Below are 20765 nucleotides of genomic sequence, written 5' to 3'. Positions count from 1 at the left end.
GCCGGGGCCGTTTGTCCTTTAGGGAAGGTCCCCGGGCTCCGGGTCCCTTTTTGTTCAAGCAATGTGACCTCGAGAGGGTGAGCTCAGGACAAGAGGGCTGGGGTCACTGTCCTGCTGTGGTCACTGTCCTGCTATGGCCACTGTCCTGCTGTGGTCACTGTCCTCCTGTGGCCTTGTGGGGACTCTCAGTCCCTCCTCTGGGGGTTCCCCAGAGGGCCAGGACACCCCAGTTGGGAGGTGGATGACAGTGACCTCGGTGGGTGACAGTGACCTCGGTGGGTGACAGTGGCCTCGGTGGGTGACAGTGGCCTGAGCACATGGCAGAAGCTGCAGAGGGGTCGGTGTGAGGGTCCCGCTCATCCTGGGGGGGACCCCGGGGCTCAGCCGGTGCTGCCGCACCTTGGAAGGGTCCCCAAGGACACGGGGGCGGCTCGCGGGGCACAGATTCCGTCGGGAGGGACCGGTTCGGTCTGGGAGGGCCGGTTCGGTCTGGAAGGGCCGGTTCGGTCTGGAGGGACCGGTTCGGTTTGAGGGGGCAGGTTCGGTCTGGAGGGACCGGTCCGGTCGGGAGCGGCAGGTGCGTCCCGGGACACGGGGACGGGGCAGATCCGGGCGTTTTTGCGGAGGCTGGAAAAGAGGCGGATGGAGGGGAACGGAGCCCTCCCGAAGGGTCCCGTCTCCCCCCGCTCCGCACGGTCCGGTGGGGCGCGGGGAGCCCCCGGTGCCGCCCTCTAACGGCGGCGGCGCCGCTGGAAAATCCCGACCGAGAGGAGCGGGGGGGCGGGAGCGGGATGCGGCTGCTCGGGGCCGCGCCGGAGCCTCGCCCAGCTCCGCACCGCCCCGCGGCGCCCCGCACCGCTCCGCACCGCCGGGGATGAGGTACGGCCGCACCTGCCCCCGCGCCCCCGAGCCCCCCGCGGGTCCCGGGGCTCCGGGGATGGGGGAAAGCGGGGGAGGCTGCGCGGCGGGGCCGGGGGGCGGCGGGGGGGGATCGGGGTGCGGTGTCGGCTTGTGGGGGATTGGATGCACCGGGGGGGCCCCGATCTGCGCCCCCTCCCCGCGGCGGGGATGCCCCCGGCCCTTTCCTGCGGCGGGCGCGGCTCCGTCCCGCGGGATCCGGGGGATCGGGGGATATTGGGGGACAGGAGGGTTCAGGGTGGATCAGGGGGTTCAGGGGGAATCGGGAGGGTCGGGCGGCGTTTACCCCCCGCATCCTGCAGGAACAAAGGCCGGACAATGCCGGGGCTCGGCGGGGAGCCCGCGGGAGGGGGGGAAGAGGGAGCAGCATCCCCGTCCCCATTCTCACCTTCATCCCCATCCCCATCCCATCCCCATCCCCATCCCCATCCCATCCCCATCCTGCGGGCGAGGCGGGGGGGTCGTTCCTGGGGTGACAGCAGCTCCCCCCGCCCCGATGCGAGCTCGGCTCTGCAGATCCCCCCCCCTCCCGATGCTCCCTCAGCGCGGCTGGGCCGAGCATTGCGGCTGAGCCCCAAAACCTCACCCAAAGCAGCACCCAAACCCTCCCCACAAACCCACACCCCAATTCCACCTCCCAGACTGGCCCCTCAAAATCCTCGGCCTCTAAACCAGCACATCAGCCCCACCCGGGGGGCACCCCAAGGGTCCCTGTGCCGTGTCCCCGGGCGGGGGTGTCCCCAGTCACCCCGGGTGGGGTGGGGAGGTGGCTGCACGTTCACCCTGCAGGCTCCCACGGGCACCCGGGGCTGTGGGGTGGATAAGGGGACCCTGCATTGTGAGGGGGCTGTGCTGGGGGTGTTGGGGACCCCACCAGGGCCCCACATCCATCCCCAGGCCACGATGCCCGTGTGTGTGTGTGTGTGCAGGTGCTGTGCGGGGGCTGCAGGGGTCGATGCTGTGTGAGGAGAGGGTGATGGATCCTAAATCCCCCTGTCCCTGTGCGTGCAGGGTCGAGCTGGGGGGGGACCCGTGCTCCCCGGGGGGGGTTTGCTGTGCTCGGGGGTCCCCAGGGCCGGGTCGATCAGCCCGGGCTGGTGACAACACGCTGTTTGTTTAATGTCCCCGGGGGCTGCAGGAGCCGCAGCCGGGGCCGGGGCTCAGCTGTGCCTTTGGCGCTGTGGCCACGCTGGGCTGATGGCTGCGGTCCCTGTCCCAGCCTCATCCGCAGAGCCAGGCTGGAGTGAGCGAGGGGTGCAGGGAGCTTGGGGTACCCCCAGGGCTCCCCAGGCCCTGCCCTGCTCTGCCCAGGCCAGGGTGGCTCTGGCTAAGGTGGCATCAAATGTGATGAGCAATCGGTGGGCAAGGCACTGCGGTGGTGAACAGTGCAGAGGATGGTGAGGTGGTGGGCACTGTGGGCAGTGGGGTGGGCAGTGGGCACTGTGGGCAGTGATGAGGGCAGTGGGCACCCTGGGCAGCGAGGAGGACAGCAGGATGTGCTGGGCAGTGCAGCTACTGCTCCATCTGCAGCAGCATCTGCTCTGCCAGGAAATTGCTGGATGGATCCAGGCCCCACCGGTGGCCTCGGCCATCCTGGGGTACCCTCAGCAGAGAGAGGCAGATTTTGGGGGTACGAGGAGACACACCCAGGACCCTGAGCCATCCCATCACCCCAGGGTCAGCCCACGGCCCCATCTGGATCCAGCCCTGGGGGGACACAAGGTCCTGTGGGACAGTGACCACAATGGTGCTGGAATAGAGCTGCAGCCCCGGCCCCCATTCCTGCAGCTCTGGCCCCCCTTTCCCGCAGCCCCAGTTCCCCATTCCCGCAGCCCCGGCCCCCATTCCCGCAGTCCCAGTTCCCCATTCCCGCAGCCCCGGTCCCCCTTTCCCGCCGTCTCTCGCCGCTCTGTGGATGCAGGTGCGGCCCCGGCCCCTCCCCGCAGGCTGCAGATCCCGGCGCCGCTGCGGCCCCGGCACTCGGCCGGCCCTGCCAGGAGCTGGGGGGAGCGGAGCTCAGCCCCCAATCCATCAATCCCCCCGAATATCCCAGCCCTGACCCCCCCGGAGGGCAGCCAGAGCACCCCGGTTCTTTCAGGGTGGGGTCCCCCAGGGGAGGGGGCTCTGGCTGAGCAGTTGGGTGGGTACCCACAGGTTTGGGGTGCTGGGGAGGGGGGATCGTGTTCCCCTGGAGGAGTGGAAGCCCCTGGCTCCCATTATCCCCTCCAGCCCCATCCTCCACATCCGAGTCCTCGGGAAGGGCCGGGAACCGCCTGTGCTCCCCCATCCCTGTCGCCATAGCAACAGCAGGCCGTGCTCATCCTGCATCCCGCATCCCGCATCCTGCATCCATCATCCTGCATCCCCCCACCTCCCTCCTGTGGGGTCCTGCCTTCCATATCCCCAATCCCTCACCCTGCATCCCATATTCTGTATCCTGCATCCCACATCCCTCACCTTCTACATTCCTGCATCCCTCACCCGGCATTCCATATCCTGTATCCTGCATTTCACATTCTGTATCCTGCATTTCACATTCCTGCATCCCATATTCTGTATTCTGCACCCATCATCCCACACCCCTCACCTTCCACATTCCTGCATCCTTCGCCCTGCATTCCCCATTCCCAAATCCCTCACCCTGCATTCCCCATTCCTGCATCCCTCACCCTGCATCCCTCATCCTGCATTCCCTATTCCTGCATCCCTCACCCTGCATCCCTCATCCTGCATTTCACATTTCTGCATCCCTCACCCTGCATTCCATATTCTGTATCCTGCACCCATCATTCTACACCCCTCACCTTCCACATTCCTCCATCCCTCACCCTGCATTCCCCATTCCTGCATCCCTCACCCTCCCTCCCAAATTCCCTCCTTGCCCTGCACCCCCAATCCCACATCCCTTGTCCCCCTTCCTCTGCCTCCCACCCTCTCCCATCCCCTCTGCCCGGGGTTATTTCTCTTTATTTCTCTCCCGGGGGGAATTTTTCGCCAGCTGGGGGGGGATTCACACCGTGGGGGTCTTTGGGAATCTGGGTGGTGGCAGGGGGGGCACCCCCAGCAGGACCCATAGGGCAGGACGTGGGGTCCCCCACCGCTGTGGGGGTGAAGGAGCAGTTTGGGGGGCCCGGGATGGCCCCTGGGGGTGTGCAGGACATCGATGGGGGGGCTTTGGGGGTCGCTGGCTCCCACCACTGCCGGGGGTGCTGGGACACCCAAAGGACTCGTGGGAGCAGAAGGGCCCCAGGGAGCCGCCCTGGGGCAGATTTGGGGGTGTCAGAGCCGTGGGGGGAGGGGGGGGTCGATCGCTGCCCCCCCCCGACCCATTTTGGTGGGGGGATGTGGGGTGGGGGCAGCCGAGGGGAGGAGGGGAGCCCCCATCCCCGCTGCCCCCCCTTTGCCGGCTCCCCCCGCTCACTCGTGGCGCTGACGGAGGCTCCGCGGGGCCGTCGCGCTCCCGCTGCCACCACGACCCTCGGGGGGGGTGAGGAGGGGTCCCGGTTGCCCCCCCCGGGTGTGACAGCGCCGTGTGTGTCCCCCCGGGCAGGTGCGAGGGGCGGGGGGCGCTGCGGCAAAGGCAGATTTGGGGGATTTGGGGCGCTGGGGGCGGCTGGGGGGGCACAGGGGGGCTGAGAGGGTTTGGGGAGGGGGCACAGGAGGGCGGGGGGGCCGTGCAGGGGCCGGGGCTGTCCCCGGAGCCGGAGGGAGCGGAGCGGGAGAAGGTTGGGAGCGGGAGAAGACAAAAGCGAGACAAAGGGAGAGCGCAGCTCTGCGGAGGCTGCGAACCAGGCGGGGGCTCTGGGGCTGGGGGGGCCCTGCCTGGAGCCCACCCTGAGCCGGGGCCGCCCCTCTGGGGGGGTTTGGGGGCAGCGGCTCTCGCAGGGCTCGGGGGGTGCGGGTTTTGGGGTGCCCAGCGCTGTGCCGCGGTCCCAGCTGGGTCCTGGGGGGCTGTGAGGGTCCTGGGGGGCTGTGAGGGTCCCGGGGAGCCCCCCGGGTGCTGCCCACCCCCGAACCGCCCCGCAGGAGCTGGAGGAGGTGAAGATGTCCGGCTCCATCGCCTCGTACGATCAGCTGGTGCGGCAGGTGGAGGCGCTGAAGAAGGAGAACAGCCACCTCCGGCGGGAGCTGGAGGACAACTCCAACCACCTCTCCAAGCTGGAAAATGAGACCTCGGACATGAAGGTGGGGACAGGCCCGGCTGGGGATGGGGGAAAAAACCCCGAAATGGGGAGGGGGGGGTTCCATCCGCATCTCCCCGTCCTCAACATCTCCACCCCTGTTTTTTAGGAGGTCCTGAAGCACCTCCAGGGCAAGCTGGAGCAGGAGGCCCGGGTCATGGTGAGCTCGGGGCAGACGGAGGTGCTGGACCAGCTCAAAGGTGGGTGCCTGGGCAAGGTGGGGAGGGGGCGACCCTGCCGAGCCCACCCTGACAGCGCCGTCCCCATCCCCAGCCCTGCAGATGGACATCACCAGCCTCTACAACCTCAAGTTCGCCCCGGAGGCGACGAGCGGCGGGCGCGGCACCGAGGAGAGCCCGGCGGGCCCCGCCTCGCACCGGGACGGCCCCGGGGAGCTGGGCAGGGCCACGTTCCGCATGCTGGAGGAGCTGGACCGCGAGAGGTGATGGGCTGGGGGGCAGAGGGGCTGGGGGGGCCGGGCTTGTGCTGATCCTGTCGGGGTCTCTGGCTGCTCACAGTGACCCCGAGAAGAGTTGGAAAGTCTCTTTTCCCAGCCTGGTGCTTGAAGAAGGAGTCAGGGCTCTTCAGTTCTCAGTCTCAAGGTTGTTTATTGTGTCTTATCTATAAAAAATTTTCTCCTGCCCTGCCGAGGTCAGCCCAGCAGGACAGTTCCAGGCACTCTGCCTGCCCCAGGGCAGGGTTATGTCTTTATACTAAAAACTACGTGTACAATGTGTACAATTACTTCCCAATACCCATCACCTGTGTTAGACAGTGAGCTTCTACTCTAAACCAATCTGTGAGTGCCAACATCACAGCAGAAGATGGAGGCCAAGAAGAAGAAGGAGAAAGGCTGGACACACCCAGTTCCCTCCATCTTGCCCCCTGAACCCCCATCCCAAAAACCCCAAAATCTACTTTTCCACCCTGTGATAACTTCACTATTATTCTACCTAAACTGTTGTGGCTTGCTGATCTTCATACAAGGTTGGTAACTTGCTCCATGGGTCACAATCAAACCCACAGGTGTTTTGGGCTCTGTGCCAGGGTCTCTGAGACAGCCAGAGGGATGTTCTGGATCCTGACACTCCCCCTCTCTCGGCAGGTGTTTCCTGCTGGGGGAGATCGAGAAGGAGGAGAAGGAGAAGGTCTGGTACTACTCCCAGCTGCAGAGCCTGGCCACGCGCCTGGACGAGCTGCCCCACGTGGAGACGGTGAGTGGGGGACCCCCCTGTGCCCCCCAGGCCTCGGGGAGCCGCCCAGACCCTGCCCTGCTCACAGCACCCTCGGTGTGCCCCCAGTTCTCCATGCAGATGGATCTGATCCGGCAGCAGCTGCAGTTCGAGGCGCAGCACATCCGCTCGCTGATGGAGGAGCGCTTCGGGACGGCCGATGAGATGGTGCAGAGGGCACAGGTCGGGTCCTTCGCCCCCAAACGCCTCCTGATCTGCTCCTGGGGGGCCCCAGACTGATGGGCTCAACTCTGGGTACCATCACAAGCAGCTCTGGGTGCACTGCACCAGCTGCTCACACCCTGCTCCAGCTCCTCACACCCTGCTCCAGCTCCTCACACCCTGCTCCAGCTCCTCACACCCTACACCAGCTCCTCACATCCTACTCCAGCTCCTCACATCCTACTCCAGCTCCTCTCACCCTACACTAACTCCTCACACCCTGCTCCAGCTCCTCACACCCTACACCAGCTCCTCTCACCCTACTCCAGCTCCTCTCACCCTACTCCAGCTCTTCTCACCCTACTCCAGCTCCTCTCACCCTACACCACCTGCTCACACCCTGTTCCTTGCACACCCACACCCCTCCCTCCCATCCCTCGTGTTCCTGGGGGGTCCCCGCCCTGTCCAACGCCCTCTGTGCCCCCCCAGATCCGGGCGTCCCGGCTGGAGCAGATCGACAAGGAGCTGATGGAGGCGCAGGACAAGGCGCAGCAGCCGGAGCCGCAGGTATTGGGATTGGGGCCGGGCTGTCCCCGCTCCCTCTGGAGCCAGGAAGGGGCCAGCAGGGCCCCCCCCGCGCTGTCCCCGCGCTGTCCCCATCGGCACAGCCGGGCTTTGTGCGGCTCGGGCACCGTGAAATGGGCAGTTGCCATGGAGACCAGAAGTAGGCCATGGCGGGCGGGCGGGGGCTCCGCAGCATCTGCCGCCAGGGTGGGCAGCCTGCCATCATCATCGTCATCGTCATCGTCATCGCCATGGGCTGCCATCGACACGGTCCCTGTGTCACCCACAGCCTCGCCACTGTCATTGTGCCACTGTCACCCACAGCTCTGCCATTGTCACCATCACAGCCTCGCCACTGTCATTGTGCCACTGTCACCCACAGCTCTGCCATTGTCACCATCACAGCCCTGCCATTGTCACCATCACAGGCTGCCATTGCCATTGTCCCACTGTCACCCACAGCTCTGCCACTGTCACCATCACAGCCTCGCCACTGTCATTGTGCCACTGTCACCCACAGATCTGCCATTGTCACCATCACAGGCTGTGATTGTCATTGTCCCACTGTCACCCACAGCCCTGCCACTGTCACCATCACAGCCCTGCCATCACCATTGTCCCACTGTCACCCACAGCTCTGCCATTGTCACCTTCACAGGCTGCCATCGCCGTTGTCCCACTGTCACCCACAGCCCTGCCACTGTCACCATCACAGCCCTGCCATCAACACGGTGCCATCATCACCCTCCTCCCACCATCACCACAGCCCCACGTGGCAGCACCCACGGCCCCCATCACCCCCAGACACCCCCAGATCCTCACAGCCCCCGTTTCCCACCCCTCCCTCACTCCCCAGGCTCAGCCCCAGCCCCCTCCCCGCTGCCCACCCACGCTCCCCCTTCCCTGAGCTGCAGCAGCCCCCCCCCCATCCCAACCGTCCCCGATTTTAGCTCAGAACCCACCCCTGGCACTGACGGAAACAACGATTGGGGACGGCAGGGGGCGGCAGGAAAGTGGGGAGGGGCTGGGCCGGCGGGCGAGGGCTCTGCAGTGCAGCCCCCCCACCTGCCCCCTCCTCCGCAGCTCTGCGGGAAGGTCCCGGCCATGGACGGGGACGGCAGCCTGGACCCCCCGACCCACCCCGAGGAGGGCGGCAACACCAAGGTGAGGAGCACGGCCCCGGGATGGGCCGAGCCCGCGCTGGGGCTGAGCGTGACCCCGTGTGTGCCGCCCGCAGGTGGAGGTGGTGTTCTGGCTGCTGTCCATGCTGGCCACGCGCGACAAGGAGGACATGTCCCGCACGCTGCTGGCCATGTCCAGCTCGCAGGAGAGCTGCCTGGCCATGCGCAAGTCGGGCTGCCTGCCCCTGCTCATCCAGATCCTGCACGACTCCGACGGGGAGCCGGGGCCCCCCGAGAGCCCCACGGGCGCCAAGGACGCCCGCATGAGAGCCAACGCTGCCCTGCACAACATCGTCTTCTCCCAGCCCGACGAGGGCCAGGCCAAGAAGGAGATGCGGGTGCTGCACGTGCTGGAGCAGATCCGCTCCTACTCGGAGACCTGCTGGGACTGGCTGCAGATGCAGAGCAGGGACGGGGGACGGGGCCCCGAGGGCGCCGGTACGGGCGGGCCACGCGTGCTGGGAGGGGCTGGGAGGGGCTGGGAGCATCGTGTGTGACTGACCCTCATCCCCCCGCAGTGCCAGTGCCCATCGAGCCGCAGATCTGCCAGGCCACCTGTGCCATCATGAAGCTGTCCTTCGACGAGGAGTACCGGCGGGCCATGAACGAGCTGGGTGAGCGCGGGGAGGCGGCTCCTTCCCTCTGCACCGCGCCCAGACGGGCTGCTGGAGGTCGGGAAACCCCAAATGACCCCTGCCTCGTCCCACAGGTGGGCTGCAGGCCGTGGCCGAGCTGCTGCAGGTGGATTATGAGATGCACAAGATGACCAACGACCCCCTGAACCTGGCGCTGCGACGCTACGCGGGGATGGCCCTCACCAACCTCACCTTCGGGGATGTGGTCAACAAGGTGGGGAGGGGGGTTTGGGGGGATCAGAAGGGTCTGGGGGGGATCAGCAGGGTCTGGGGGGGATCAGCAGGGTCTGAGGGTCGCAGCATCACCCTCACCACCCTCATCCTCCCCACAGGCCACGCTGTGCTCCCGCCGGGGCTGCATGGAGGCCATCGTGGCTCAGCTGGGCTCTGACAGTGAGGAGCTGCACCAGGTGGGTGCTGGTGGGGCTCCCTGGGGTGGGGGACAGGTAGGGGGACAGTCACCATGGCCACTCAACCCTCTCTGCCTCTCCAGGTGGTCTCCAGCATCCTGAGGAACCTCTCCTGGCGCGCTGATATCAACAGCAAGAAGGTGCTGAGGGAGGTGGGCAGCGTCACTGGGCTGATGCGCTGTGCCCTGCACGCCGGCAAGGTGAGCCTGGGGTGGTGACAGTGACCACAGACAGACCTGGCAGGGCTGTGTGGCCCCCTGGCGTGGGTGACAGCAAGCACAGGGTGACAGGACGGGGCTGACAGGAGTTGTGTGTCCCCTCCTGGGGCAGGAGTCGACGCTGAAGAGTGTCCTGAGCGCGCTGTGGAACCTCTCGGCGCACAGCACGGAGAACAAGGCGGCCATCTGCGGGGTGGAGGGGGCCCTGGGCTTCCTGGTCAGCACCCTCACCTACAAGTGCCAGAGCAACTCCCTGGCCATCATCGAGAGTGGCGGTGGCATCCTCAGGAACGTCTCCAGCCTTGTTGCCACACGGGAGGATTACAGGTGAGGGGCACTGCAGGGTGGGGCCACACCTGAGGGACCCAGGGCACCACAGACTGAGGGATGGCACTGGGGGTAGGACGGGAATGGGGGAGCCCGGGCTCCATGGCCCCCAGGATGGCATCAGGGGATGTATGGCTGCAGGTATAAGGGGGATGGAGATGGAGGACCCTGGGCACCAAGGGTGGTGTTGGGGGATGCAATGGTTGGGGGTGCTGCAGGACTGGGGGGCACTGCAGGGACAGCACTGGGGGATGTCATGACTGGGCAGGGGTGGGGTCACCCTGCACTCCTGGGATGGGGCAGGCAGTGGGCCCAGGACCACCCTGACAGCCGGGGGGGATCCCCTCTGTCCCGCAGGCAGGTGCTCCGGGACCACAACTGCCTGCAGACGCTGCTGCAGCACCTGCGCTCGCACAGCCTGACCATCGTCAGCAACGCCTGCGGAACCCTCTGGAACCTGTCAGCCCGCAGCCCCCGCGACCAGGAGCTGCTGTGGGACCTGGGGGCGGTCAGCATGCTCCGCAACCTCATCCACTCCAAGCACAAGATGATCGCCATGGGCAGCGCGGCCGCGCTGCGCAACCTCCTCACCAACCGGCCCCCCAAGTACAAGGACACGGCCGTGGTGTCGCCGGGCTCCTGCATGCCCTCGCTCTACATGCGCAAGCAGAAGGCGCTGGAGGCCGAGCTGGACGCCAAACACCTGGCTGAGACCTTCGACACCATGGAGAAGCAGAGCCTGAAGGGGCAGAGCGCCAAGAAGCCGATGCGGCACATGGAGAGCCTGGTGAAGGATTACGCCTCCGACTCCGGCTGCTTCGACGACGACGAGGTGCCCAACATCTCCACCGGCGTAGAGACGGCCAGCGCCTCCGTGCTCTCCATGTTCCTCAACTCCTCCTTCCTGCAGGGCCAGGCGCTGCCGCGGGCGCTGGCCCAGCGGCGCTGCCCGGAGCCGGAGAAGGACGGCAGCGGGAAGGCGGCCGAGCCCAAGAAGGCGCCGCTGCCGGAGGACGACGTCTCGCTGGCCGCCGAGAAGTTGGCCAACAAGATCTCCAGCACGGTGGCCAAGATCGACAAGCTGGTGGAGGACATCTCCACCATGCACAACTCCTCAGACGACAGCTTCAGCCTCAGCTCCGAGGACCACTGCCTGGACTGGCAGTACGGCCCCGAGGACGGGCACGAGGCGCGCGCCCAGTCCTGCTCGCCGTGCCGGCTGTCGGACGCCGGCGGCTTCGCCAAGCGGGAGAGCCTGAGCCGGGCGCACACCCTGCTGCGGCTGAAGACGGCCTACACCAGCCTGTCCACAGACAGCCTCAACAGCGGCAGCACCAGCGACGGCTACTGCACCAAGGAGCACATGAAGCCCTGCCCCAGGGCCGCCTTCCTGGATTACCGGGATGAGCTGCAGCGCTACCAGAAGCGGCCCAGCCGGCTTGACCTCAAGAGCATCCTGGGCAAACCAGAGCGGGCCGAGCCCCCCGAGCCAGACAAACCCGAGCAGCAGGACCTGCCCGAAAGGGCCAAGAAGGTGGTGACGTTCCCCAGCCCCAAAGTGCCAGAGAAGGAGACGGAGTGGAAGAAGGAGGTGGGCACCAAGCCCCCCACCGACCCCCATGTTCGCACCATCAAGCTGTCTCCATCCTACCAGCACGTCCCCATGCTTGAGACCCTGGCCAAGACCAGCACGGCTGCTGGCCACCAGCCCTCCCTCCTGGGCAGGAAGCAAGCCTGGCTCCCCCCGGCGCTGCTGCAGGCGGCCGAGCCCCTGAGCAAGATCCCGGAGAAGCTGCCGGCCCAGCCACCGGCCTCAGCAGAGCAGGAGTCGGTGCAGAAGTACTCGGTGGAGGACACCCCAATCTGCTTCTCCCGGTGCAGCTCCCTGTCCTCCCTCTCCTCGGCAGACAACGTGCTGGATGGGCAGAGCCACAGCGAGAACGACCTGGATAGCGACTCCTCCCTGGAGATCCTGGAGATGGAGGAAGGGGACGCAGAAGGGGAGGAGGATGGGAGGCAGGAGAAGGAGAAGGCGGTGGATCCGGGTCCCACCACGCCAGTGGGGATCTCCCAGCCCATCACCATCCCCTTCCCGAAGCGTGACAAGGTTTTCCTGCGGGAGGCCTCGCCCTCGCGCCAGGAGGACCTGACGCCCTCGAGCTCCTCGGAGAATTACATCCAGGAGACGCCGCTGGTGATGAGCCGCTGCAGCTCCGTCAGCTCCCTGGGCAGCTTCGAGAGCCCCTCCATCGCCAGCTCCATCCAGAGCGACCCGTGCAGCGAAATGATCAGCGGCACCATCAGCCCCAGCGAGCTGCCCGACAGCCCCGGGCAGACCATGCCCCCCAGCCGCAGCAAGACCCCGCTCTTCGAGCTGGGCTGCCAGCCCGAGAAGGAGACCAGCCAGTTCAACATCCAGTGGGAGAACAACGTCAAGAAGTTCATGGAGATCACCGACTTCAAGGAACGCTTCCAGCTGCCCCAGGACCTGGACTCCATGGTTTACTTCACGGTGGAGAAACCCAACGAGAACTTCTCGTGCGCCTCCAGCCTGAGCGCCCTGCCCCTCCACGAGCACTATGTCCAGAAGGACGTGGAGCTCAAGCTGATCCCCACCTTCCCGGAGAAGAACAGCCTGAACTTCGCGGCTCACGAGAAGAGGGAGGAGCGGCGGGAGGAGCGGTACCTGGAGGGCCGGCGAAGGGCGGAGCGCCCCGAGCCCCCCGACGACGACGACATCGAGATCCTCAAGGAGTGCATCAGCTCGGCCATGCCCTCCCGCTTCCGCAAGGTCAAGACCTCGCTGCTGTCCGGGCAGGTGCTGCACCCGCAGACCAAGAAGCCGCTGCACGTCCCCGTGTACATGCTGGTGCCGGCCCACACCCACCCCGGCGTCCCCAAGCACCTGCGAGCCACCTCCCGCGACCTCTTCAAGGACGACGACTCCTTCACCGACTCGGCCGACGGGACCCCCGTCAACTTCTCCAGCGCAGCCTCGCTGAGCGACGAGACCCTGCGGTACCCGGCGGGCGAGGAGGCCGAGCACCCCCTGGCCGAGCGGCGCCGCCAGCCCGGCACCATCCCGGCCCGCAGAGCCGCCTCGGGCAGCTCGGCCCCCGCCCGCCTCGGCTCGGCCGGGAAGGGCAAAGCGGGGCCGGGCCGCGGCGAGGGGAAGCGGGGCCAGACCCCCGCGAAGGGCACGGCCAGCCTGGAGCTGGGGGCCGGCCGGGCCAGCGGAGCCGCCGGGAGGAAGGATGAGGCTCTGGAGGACGGGGTGGTGTTCCAGTCGCTGTGCCACACCACGCCGACGGAGGAAGCCGTCTACTGCTTCTACGACCCGGATTTGGACGAGCTGCCCGAGGCGGGCAGGGACGGCTCCGGCAGCAGAGCCCAGCCCGGCCGGGCGCCACGGAGGGAGCGCTGGGGAGGCTCCGTGCCCCACAAGGACCCCGAGCCCGGCTCCCGTCCGGCCAAGACGAAGCCTCAGAACAACCTGATCGCCGACGAGACGCCGCCCTGCTACTCCCTGAGCTCCTCCATGAGCTCCCTGAGCGACGCCAACCTCTCCGAGGGCGAGGAGCGGGGCCAGCCCTGCGGCAAAGCCACCTGGCCGCGGTCAGCTGCAGCGGGGCAGGCGCAGGGGGGCTCGCCCAGCTCCCCCAGCCTCAACTCGGAGGATGATCTGCTGCAGAAATGCATCGGCTCGGCCATGCCCAAGCGCCGGCGGCCCGCGGCTCGCCGCAGGCTGGTGGAGAGAAAGCAGAAGCCACCGGGAGCCGGCGGGAGGGAGCGGAAAGCCGAGGCCAGGCATCACCCCGAGGAGGAGGCCGGTTCTGACCGGGGTTCCGACCTGGACAGCGTGGAGTGGCAAGCCATCCAGGAGGGAGCCAACTCCATCGTCACCTGGCTGCACCAGGCTGCCGCCTCGCTGTCCCGGGAGCCTTCCTCCGAGTCCGACTCCATCCTGTCCTTCATGTCGGGGCTCTCGGTGGGCTCCACGCTGCAGCTCTCCCTGGGCAGGCAGGAGAAGCAGCGGCCCGGCAGCGCCTCCGGTCGGGACCCGGCGAGGAGGGAGCACAGCAAAGGCCGCCCGGAGCGCAAGGACGCGGCCGGTGCCCGTCCCGCCGGCCGCGCCGGCTCCAGGGCGGAGCGGAGCCCGGCGCCCGCCAAGCCGGTGCCCAACCTGCCCGTGGTGTTCCGCGGCAGGACCGTCATCTACATGCCCAGCCTGGCCAAAGATGCCCCCAGCCCACGAGCCACGCCGAAGAAGAGCCCCGCGGCCAAGCCCGAGGCGCCGCCGGCCAAGAACCTCTCGCTGAGCCAGCAGCGCTCGCGGAGCCTGCACCGGCTGGGCAAAGCCCCCGAAACCGGCGAGCTGGCGCTGCCCAAGAGGAGCACGACCCCGCCCGCCCGCATCGGCAAAGGTCCCCCCTCCTCGGGCTCCTCCCGCACCTCCACGCCCTCCCAGCACGCCCCCAAGAAGCTGCCGTCGCCCTCTCAGGCCACCAAACAGGGCGGCCCGGCCGCGGGCAAGGCGAGCGGCTCCTCCTCCCCGCCGGGACCCCCGGCCAGAGCCCCGGCCCCCAAATCCCCGGCTCCCAAGCAGTCCAAGACGCAGAAGTCGCCCGTGCGCATCCCCTTCATGCAGAAGCCCAGCAGGAAGGTGCTGCCGGGCCGGGGGGCCATGCCGGTGCTGGAGGAGCAGGTCGATGGTTCCAAGGCTCGGCCCGGGGGGCCGGGGGGCAGCCGGCTCAACCTGGTGCGGATGTCATCGGCCCGCTCCAGCGGCAGCGACTCGGACCGCTCCGGCTTCCTGCGCCAGCTCACCTTCATCAAGGAATCCTCGAGCCTGCTGCTGCGCCACCGCTCCGACCTGTCCCCGGCGCCGCCGGCCACCTCGCTGCCTCGCCGGGGCTCCCCCCAGCGCAGCCGAGCCGCGCTCCCGGCCGTGTTCCTCTGCTCCTCCCGCTGCGACGAGCTCAAGGCGGCCAAAGCGGCCACCCCGGGCCAGCGGCCGCTCATCCCCAGAGCCCAGCCCGGCGGCAAAGCCACGGCCGGGGCCAAACCGCCGCGCCGGACCAGCTCCGAGAGCCCGTCCCGGCTGCCGGTGAAGAGCAGCGCGGCCGCGGCCGAGCCCTTCAAGCGCTACTCGTCCTCGCCCAACATCAGCGTGGCCCGGCGGGCGGCCAGCCCGTCCTCCGTGCGCTCCGAGGCGGCGGCGCGGCGGCGGCAGAACGAGCCGGCGGCTCCCGGGGGCCCGCCGGGAAAGCCGCCGGTGGTGGTGATGAAGGGCACGTGGCGGAGGATCCGCGACGAGGACATCCCGCACATCCTCAAGAGCACGCTGCCCTCCACCGCGCTGCCGCTGGCCGGCTCCGGAGACGAGGAGCCCCCCGGCACGCCCGGCACGCCCAGGAAGACCAGCGACGCCGTGGTGCAGACCGAGGACTTCGCCACCTCCAAGACCAACTCCAGCACCTCTCCCACGCTGGAGAGCCGCGAGGGACCCCCGCACCCCCGCGCCACCGGCGACGGCGAAGCCCCCGCGCCCGCCAAGGCCGCCCTGCCCATCTCCTTCGGCCACGAGGCGCCCGCCGGGAGCTTCCCCGGCAGCCGGCACGGCTCCCCCAGCAAGGCCGCCCGTGTCACCCCCTTCAACTACGTCCCCAGCCCCATGGCGGTGACGGCGGTGGCCGACAAGGCGGTGGAGAAAATCCAGGCTTGATGATGCCCCAGTGAGGGTCCTGCGACGCCCCCAGCGCCACGGGAGCTGGCCAGGGCTGTGTTTGGGACACACGTGGGGAAGTGGGACAGCTGGGGACCAGCGAGTCACCCCAACCCGCTGCTGGCCCCAGCTTGGGGGGCTTGCTGTGCTGAAGCATCACCATTCCCAGCAGCAAGAACTGGACAGAACTGGGAACGTTCTGGGTCTGGCAGCCCGAGCTGGGGTGGTTCTCATGGACCATCCCCTCCCACTGATGGATGCCAGGGACAAATTGAGGTGGGGCTGTGTCACCGTGTGCCCCCATCCTGCTCACCCAGAGCCTGATCCCACACGCCCAGGAGCTGACACAGCACATCCAGTACCAGGAAAACCCCACACGCTCCAGCTTGTCTGGCATCAGCTCATGGCAGCTCATTTATTAACAGGGGAAGGGACGCAGAGGAGAGGCTTTGGAGGGGGAGATGGGGACCAGGACCCCCGTTTGGGGGACCAGGAGCCCCTGCTGGAGGTTCCTCATGGCTGATGGGTGCCGGTCTGAGGTGGTGGCAGAGGGAAATAGGAGGAGCCAGCAAAGCTCATGGGGGTGGCCGGGGTCCCGATGGGCTCATCCCAGGGGCTGCTCACAGGGTGCTGTCACCAGGCTGGGGGGCTGCTCTGGGAGGGAACAGGGTGCTGAGCTGGCACCAGGATGCCCAACCCCCAGGAAAGGGTCTGGGGTCCCTCACCTTCACCCACAGCTCCCCAGCCTCCCACCCCCAGGGCAGGAGAGCCTTGGCTCACAGCCAGGATCCCGGTGTGGCCCTGTGGATGTGGACACGAATCCATCCAGGACTGGATTACGCCCACGAGCACGGGGCCTGCCAGCCCCAAAACCCTGGGGCCACTCCTGCTGCCAGCCAGGCCCAGGTGCCAACACTGGGGTGTGTGGGAAGTGCCTCAGCCCCTGGGAATGGGATGGGCCACAGAGGAACCCCCAATCCAGGTGGTCCCAGACCCCTCAGATACCTCCAGTCCTCCACCATCACTCCCTGCTTTGGGTGGACCTTTGTGCCCCCCCATGCCAGTGCCACGGGGGGCTGAAGGGACAGACACAGGGCTATGGGGACATGTGCAAGGGGCACACCTGGGCGGCTGTGGGGACACAGTGAGGAGCTCTGAGTTGCACAGTGGGGCCAGGGAGACACCAGGACCGTGGGGATATGCAGGGGGTCCCCAGCGATGTGCCCTGGAATCGTGGGGACGGGCACACCAATGCCCACTGGAGCCCCCCTGCCCTGGCAGTGGCTGGCATGGAGGGACCAGTGGCCGGGACTGAAGAAAAGGAGGAAAATCCCAGGAGCGGCACTGCCAGGTGCTGTAACGGAGCGCAGGGTGGCAGGAGGGCCAGCATCGCCCCCCGGCTACAAACCACCGCCCTCCTCCTCCTCCTCCACCGACAATCCCGCCGGGCTCCGCTCGCCATCGCTGTATCTATGTACTAAGGATGTTATTTTACCAGACTCTGGACAGTATTCCCAATTAAAAGCCAACCTGTGTAAATAGGAAGGGGTGTTTGGTCTATCCCGTGTGTTCGGGCTGGGCGGGTCTGCAGCCCTTCCGCAGCGTTTTCTGGATCCATTTCTTGTGTTTCACGGTCGAGGTGGCCACCGGCGGCTTGAAAGGATCAGTGGCGTTCTTGTCGCTGAAGGACACCACGCCGGCCACTGCCGGCCGCTTCCCGCACACCAAGGGCCCCCCCGAGTCACCCTGAGGAGGGGGTGACACCAGGGAGTGCACCAGGGCACAGGAGAACATCTCACCTGCTCAGGGTGAGCATCCTGCCCGCAGCCAGGCTCGGGTTTTTGCACCCTTGGACCCCCAAATTCTCACCTTGGCGGGTGCCGAGCCGCGGCGCTGCCCCTGGACGCAGATCATGGTGGGGCCGATATCGCCGTGCCAGAAGCGGCTGTTGTTGCACATCCGCGTGTCCATCACCGTCACCTCCATCTCCTGCAGGGTGGGCGAAAGCCTCCGGCCCTGGGGGTCCACGACCCCCCAGCCCGCCAGGCTGCACCGCGCCCCCGGCGCCGGCTCCCGTCTCGCCAGCGGGATCCGCTGTCGTGTCCTGCTCAGTGTCACCTTCCTGTCCAGCTGCGGGCGGGGGGCGGCATCAGAACCCCCTCCTTGGGCGGAGGGGCTGGCAGGGAGCACCCCAACACAGCGGGTGGGGGCTCAAAGGGGAGCACCCCGATGCTGCAGGTGGGGGACTGAGGGGAGCCCCCAACGCCACGGGTGGAAGAGGAGCACCGAGCACGGTGCAGCGGCAATGGGAGCGGGGGGATGACACCCAGGTGTGAAATCTCTTGGGGGTGAGAAGAGGAAATGTCACCGAGCCGCTGGCCCCGGCCCCGTGCGAACACCCCGCCCCTTCCCGGCAGCGCTCCCCGGCACCGCCGCCGCTCCAGCCCCGCTCGGAGGCCCCCGAGCCCCACCTGGAGCAGGAGCAGGTCGTTCTCCATCGTCTGTCCGTCGTAGCCGGGGTGGGGACAGACAGCCCGGATGGTGAAGCTCTGCGTGCCCTCCTCGTGGTGCCGCCAGTTGTGCAGCCCCACCAGCAGCCTCACGTTGTGCCACGACCTGCTCCGCCCCGGGAGCGGGGTCAGCCCAGTGCCGGTCACCCGGAGCCCCGTCCCCTCCCCGGGCAGGACCCAGCCGTGCCGGACTCACCCCTCAGGCCGGCAGTGCGCGGCCGACAGCGCCCAGCGCCGGTCCAGCAGCGCTGCCCCGCAGACGCGACCCCCCCCAAGCTGCAGGAACGCCATGTAGGGCCGGGAGTGGCGTTTGGCCTCGTGTCCCCCGATGATGGAGGGCTGGAGCCACGTCCGGTCCCCACCAGCAGCTGCCACCGCCCCGGGCAGTGACTCCGAGCCCACGCCGGACACACCGGCCCAAGGGAGGGGTGGCAGCAGCAGCAGCAGCAGCAGCAGCGGCTCCAGGCAGCCCCGAGCCCCCATCCCGCCCCTCCGCGGCTCCCGGTGCAGCTGCCGAGCTGGAGGAGCCCCGGGTGCCGTGTGACAGCGGAGCAGGACAGCAGCGGGGCACGGATGCAGCGCAGGGGGACAGGAAGGGGAAGAAGCACCCACAAGGTGACACCTGTGAGGGTGGGAAACACCCACAGCCCCCGAAGCGCTCAGAGCAGACAGAAAAGCGGCGCCTCCAGCTGCCAGAAATGGGGGTTGTGAGATTTGTGACAGCCCACAGTGCCGGGTGACCCATTCCCACCATCTTTATTAGCAAAACAGGGCAGTTTTTCACACCACGGGGCGGTGCTGGCCCCCGACCCAGCCCCCTCAGGGGGGTCCCTCAGTTCGTCCCCTTGGGCGGGACCCGCCTGGCCCCGCTCCTTGGGCGGGACCTCAGGCTGGCCAGCAGCCGCTGGAAGAAGAACTCGTTCTGGTATTCCAGCGGGACCAGGTGCTGCAGGAACGGCGGCACCTCGGCTCTGCTGACCCCCACGCACACGGGGACCACCCTGGGGCCGCGCTGGTGGACGCTGTGGAACAGATTCCACTGGGACACGCGCTGGCACCACCGGTCACCCAGGGACTTGGCTGAGAGGAGCAGGATGGCCACCCGGCTGGCCTCGATGGCCTCCATGGCCGTCAGGATGACGGATGTCCCGGCCACTTGGTCCTGGTGCTCGGTGAAGCCCCGGAATCCCTCCTCCCTCAGGCGCTCCGCGATGCAGGAGGCGATGGGGTCATCCTCGGGGAAGTACCAGAGGGAAAAGTCGTAGAGAGCAGAGGATGTGCCACCCACGAGGGACATGGCAGCTAGTTCAGGGGCAGAAGAAGGGGTGCAAGCCGTTGTCCCAGCACCAGGAAGGTGCCACCGTGCTGGCCTGGCCGGTCCTGCTGTTCCCTGGGAAAAGCTCACTGGGGTGGCACAGCTGGGGCTGTCCCGGTAAATCCGGATCCTCGCGATGCAAACGCTGTTGGGAAGGTGAAACCACAGCGTGGAGGTGCCCACCCCGGTCCCTCAGAACGCTTTCTGCCTCATCTCGGCGATGCCGCGGTCCAGCGCCTCCCCGACCCTCTGCAGCTCCCGGCGCCGCTCCCGCAGCTGCTCCCGGGACTGCTGCAGCCGCTGGTTCATCCCCACGTAGGAGCGGATCTGCCGGTACAGCCGCTCCCGCTCCTCCGCCGCGGGCTCGGGGCAGCCTGGCGGGCAGAGCCGGGGCTCAGCGGGGCTGGGGGGGTCCCCATGTTCCCCATTCCCCAGCGAGGGCTCACCTGGAGCGGGGCCAGGGGGGGCTCAGGGGGTCCCCACGTTCCCCATTCCCCAGCGAGGGCTCACCTGGAGCGGGGCCAGGGGGGGCTCAGGGGGTCCCCACGTTCCCCATTCCCCAGCGAGGGCTCACCTGGAGCGGGGCCGGGCTCCTGGGGGGGCTCGGCGGGCAGGACGAACACGGGGTCGGAGGGGAGCGTGCCCTGCACGTCCGCCAGGATCTGCTCGGCGCTGGGGGGCTCAGGGCGGGTGGGCAGCACCCGCTTGGCCTTGGAGCTCATCCCGGGGGGGGCTCATGTGGGGAGGGGCTGCGGAAGGTGGGGGGGGGGGGGAAGGTGAGGGCGCTGCCAGCCCGGACAGACAGATAGACAGACAGAGAGACAGCTCCCCTTTTCTATCCTCCCTGTGCTGCCCTTTGGAAAGATAAACGGACGGACCCCCCGCAGCAGGCAGAGCGCCCTCAGTGTAACCCCGGATGGACAAACAGAACCCCCCCACCTTCCCCTCCGGACAGACAGACACCTGCTTGCCTCCCAAACAGACACACGGATCCCCTGTGCTGCCCCAGTTCCCCAAACAGACCGACTCCCTTCCCCCCCCAGACTGACAGACTCCCTCACCCCGCCCTTTGAACGGACGGACAGACGGACAGACCCCACCCCCGCCGCTGGACAGACAGACAGACAGACAGAGCCGCACCCCCGCACAGGTAAACCGGCCCCCCTCGCCCCCCGCACACACAGACAGAGCCCCCCCGATCCCCCCACCGGACAGACCGACCCCCCCGAACCACAGACGGACGGACAGACCGACTCCTCTATCCCGGCCGCACTTCCGCCGCGCCCCGGACACGTCATCAAACCAGCCCCGCCCCCTGCCCAAAGGCTCCGCCCCCCACCGCTCTTAAAGGCGCCGCGCGGCGTCGCGGAACACGCGGGACGGGAGC

At 67.8% G+C, this 20765-nt stretch overlaps 3 protein-coding genes across 6 annotated transcripts; 1 reads left to right on the top strand and 2 right to left on the bottom strand.

Moving 5' to 3' along the window:
* Positions 1–724: 724 nt before the first annotated feature.
* Positions 725–17098, top strand: APC2 (APC regulator of Wnt signaling pathway 2). 2 transcript variants are annotated; one of them, XM_077191438.1, is made up of 15 exons: positions 725–879; positions 4945–5103; positions 5209–5299; positions 5373–5541; positions 6205–6313; positions 6401–6514; positions 6983–7060; positions 8141–8221; positions 8295–8676; positions 8757–8852; positions 8948–9087; positions 9206–9283; positions 9367–9483; positions 9614–9828; positions 10186–17098. In XM_077191438.1, the coding sequence occupies exons 2-15, from the start codon at positions 4963–4965 to the stop codon at positions 15551–15553; spliced, it is 7179 nt and encodes a 2392-aa protein (XP_077047553.1). In that variant the 5' UTR covers positions 725–879; positions 4945–4962; the 3' UTR covers positions 15554–17098. The 2 variants fall into 2 exon arrangements, with proteins under 2 accessions (XP_077047553.1, XP_077047554.1); XM_077191439.1 differs by lacking the exon at positions 725–879 and adding an exon at positions 4329–4468.
* GZMM (granzyme M) lies at positions 16438–18673 on the bottom strand. Its single transcript, XM_077191440.1, has 4 exons — positions 18260–18673; positions 18025–18169; positions 17423–17683; positions 16438–17299 (listed from the first exon to the last, which is right to left on the bottom strand). Exons 1-4 carry the CDS (start codon positions 18544–18546, stop codon positions 17111–17113), a joined length of 882 nt encoding a protein of 293 aa, XP_077047555.1. The 5' UTR covers positions 18547–18673; the 3' UTR covers positions 16438–17110.
* Positions 18674–18800: 127 nt separating this feature from the next.
* On the bottom strand, positions 18801–20714 carry C29H19orf25 (chromosome 29 C19orf25 homolog). Of its 3 annotated transcripts, none has more exons than XM_054650058.2 (3): positions 20621–20714; positions 19953–20127; positions 18801–19752 (listed from the first exon to the last, which is right to left on the bottom strand). In XM_054650058.2, the coding sequence occupies exons 2-3, from the start codon at positions 20098–20100 to the stop codon at positions 19571–19573; spliced, it is 330 nt and encodes a 109-aa protein (XP_054506033.1). In that variant the 5' UTR covers positions 20101–20127; positions 20621–20714; the 3' UTR covers positions 18801–19570. The 3 variants fall into 3 exon arrangements, with proteins under 3 accessions (XP_054506033.1, XP_077047557.1, XP_077047558.1); XM_077191442.1 differs by having other exon boundaries at positions 20587–20687; XM_077191443.1 differs by having other exon boundaries at positions 20629–20652.
* Between the last annotated feature and the right edge of the window lie 51 nt (positions 20715–20765).

Source organism: Agelaius phoeniceus, chromosome 29, assembly GCF_051311805.1.
Source record: "Agelaius phoeniceus isolate bAgePho1 chromosome 29, bAgePho1.hap1, whole genome shotgun sequence".
Taxonomy (NCBI): domain Eukaryota; kingdom Metazoa; phylum Chordata; class Aves; order Passeriformes; family Icteridae; genus Agelaius; species Agelaius phoeniceus.
The sequence above is the reverse complement of the archived record's forward strand: the minus strand, read 5'-3'. Positions and strand labels throughout refer to the sequence as shown.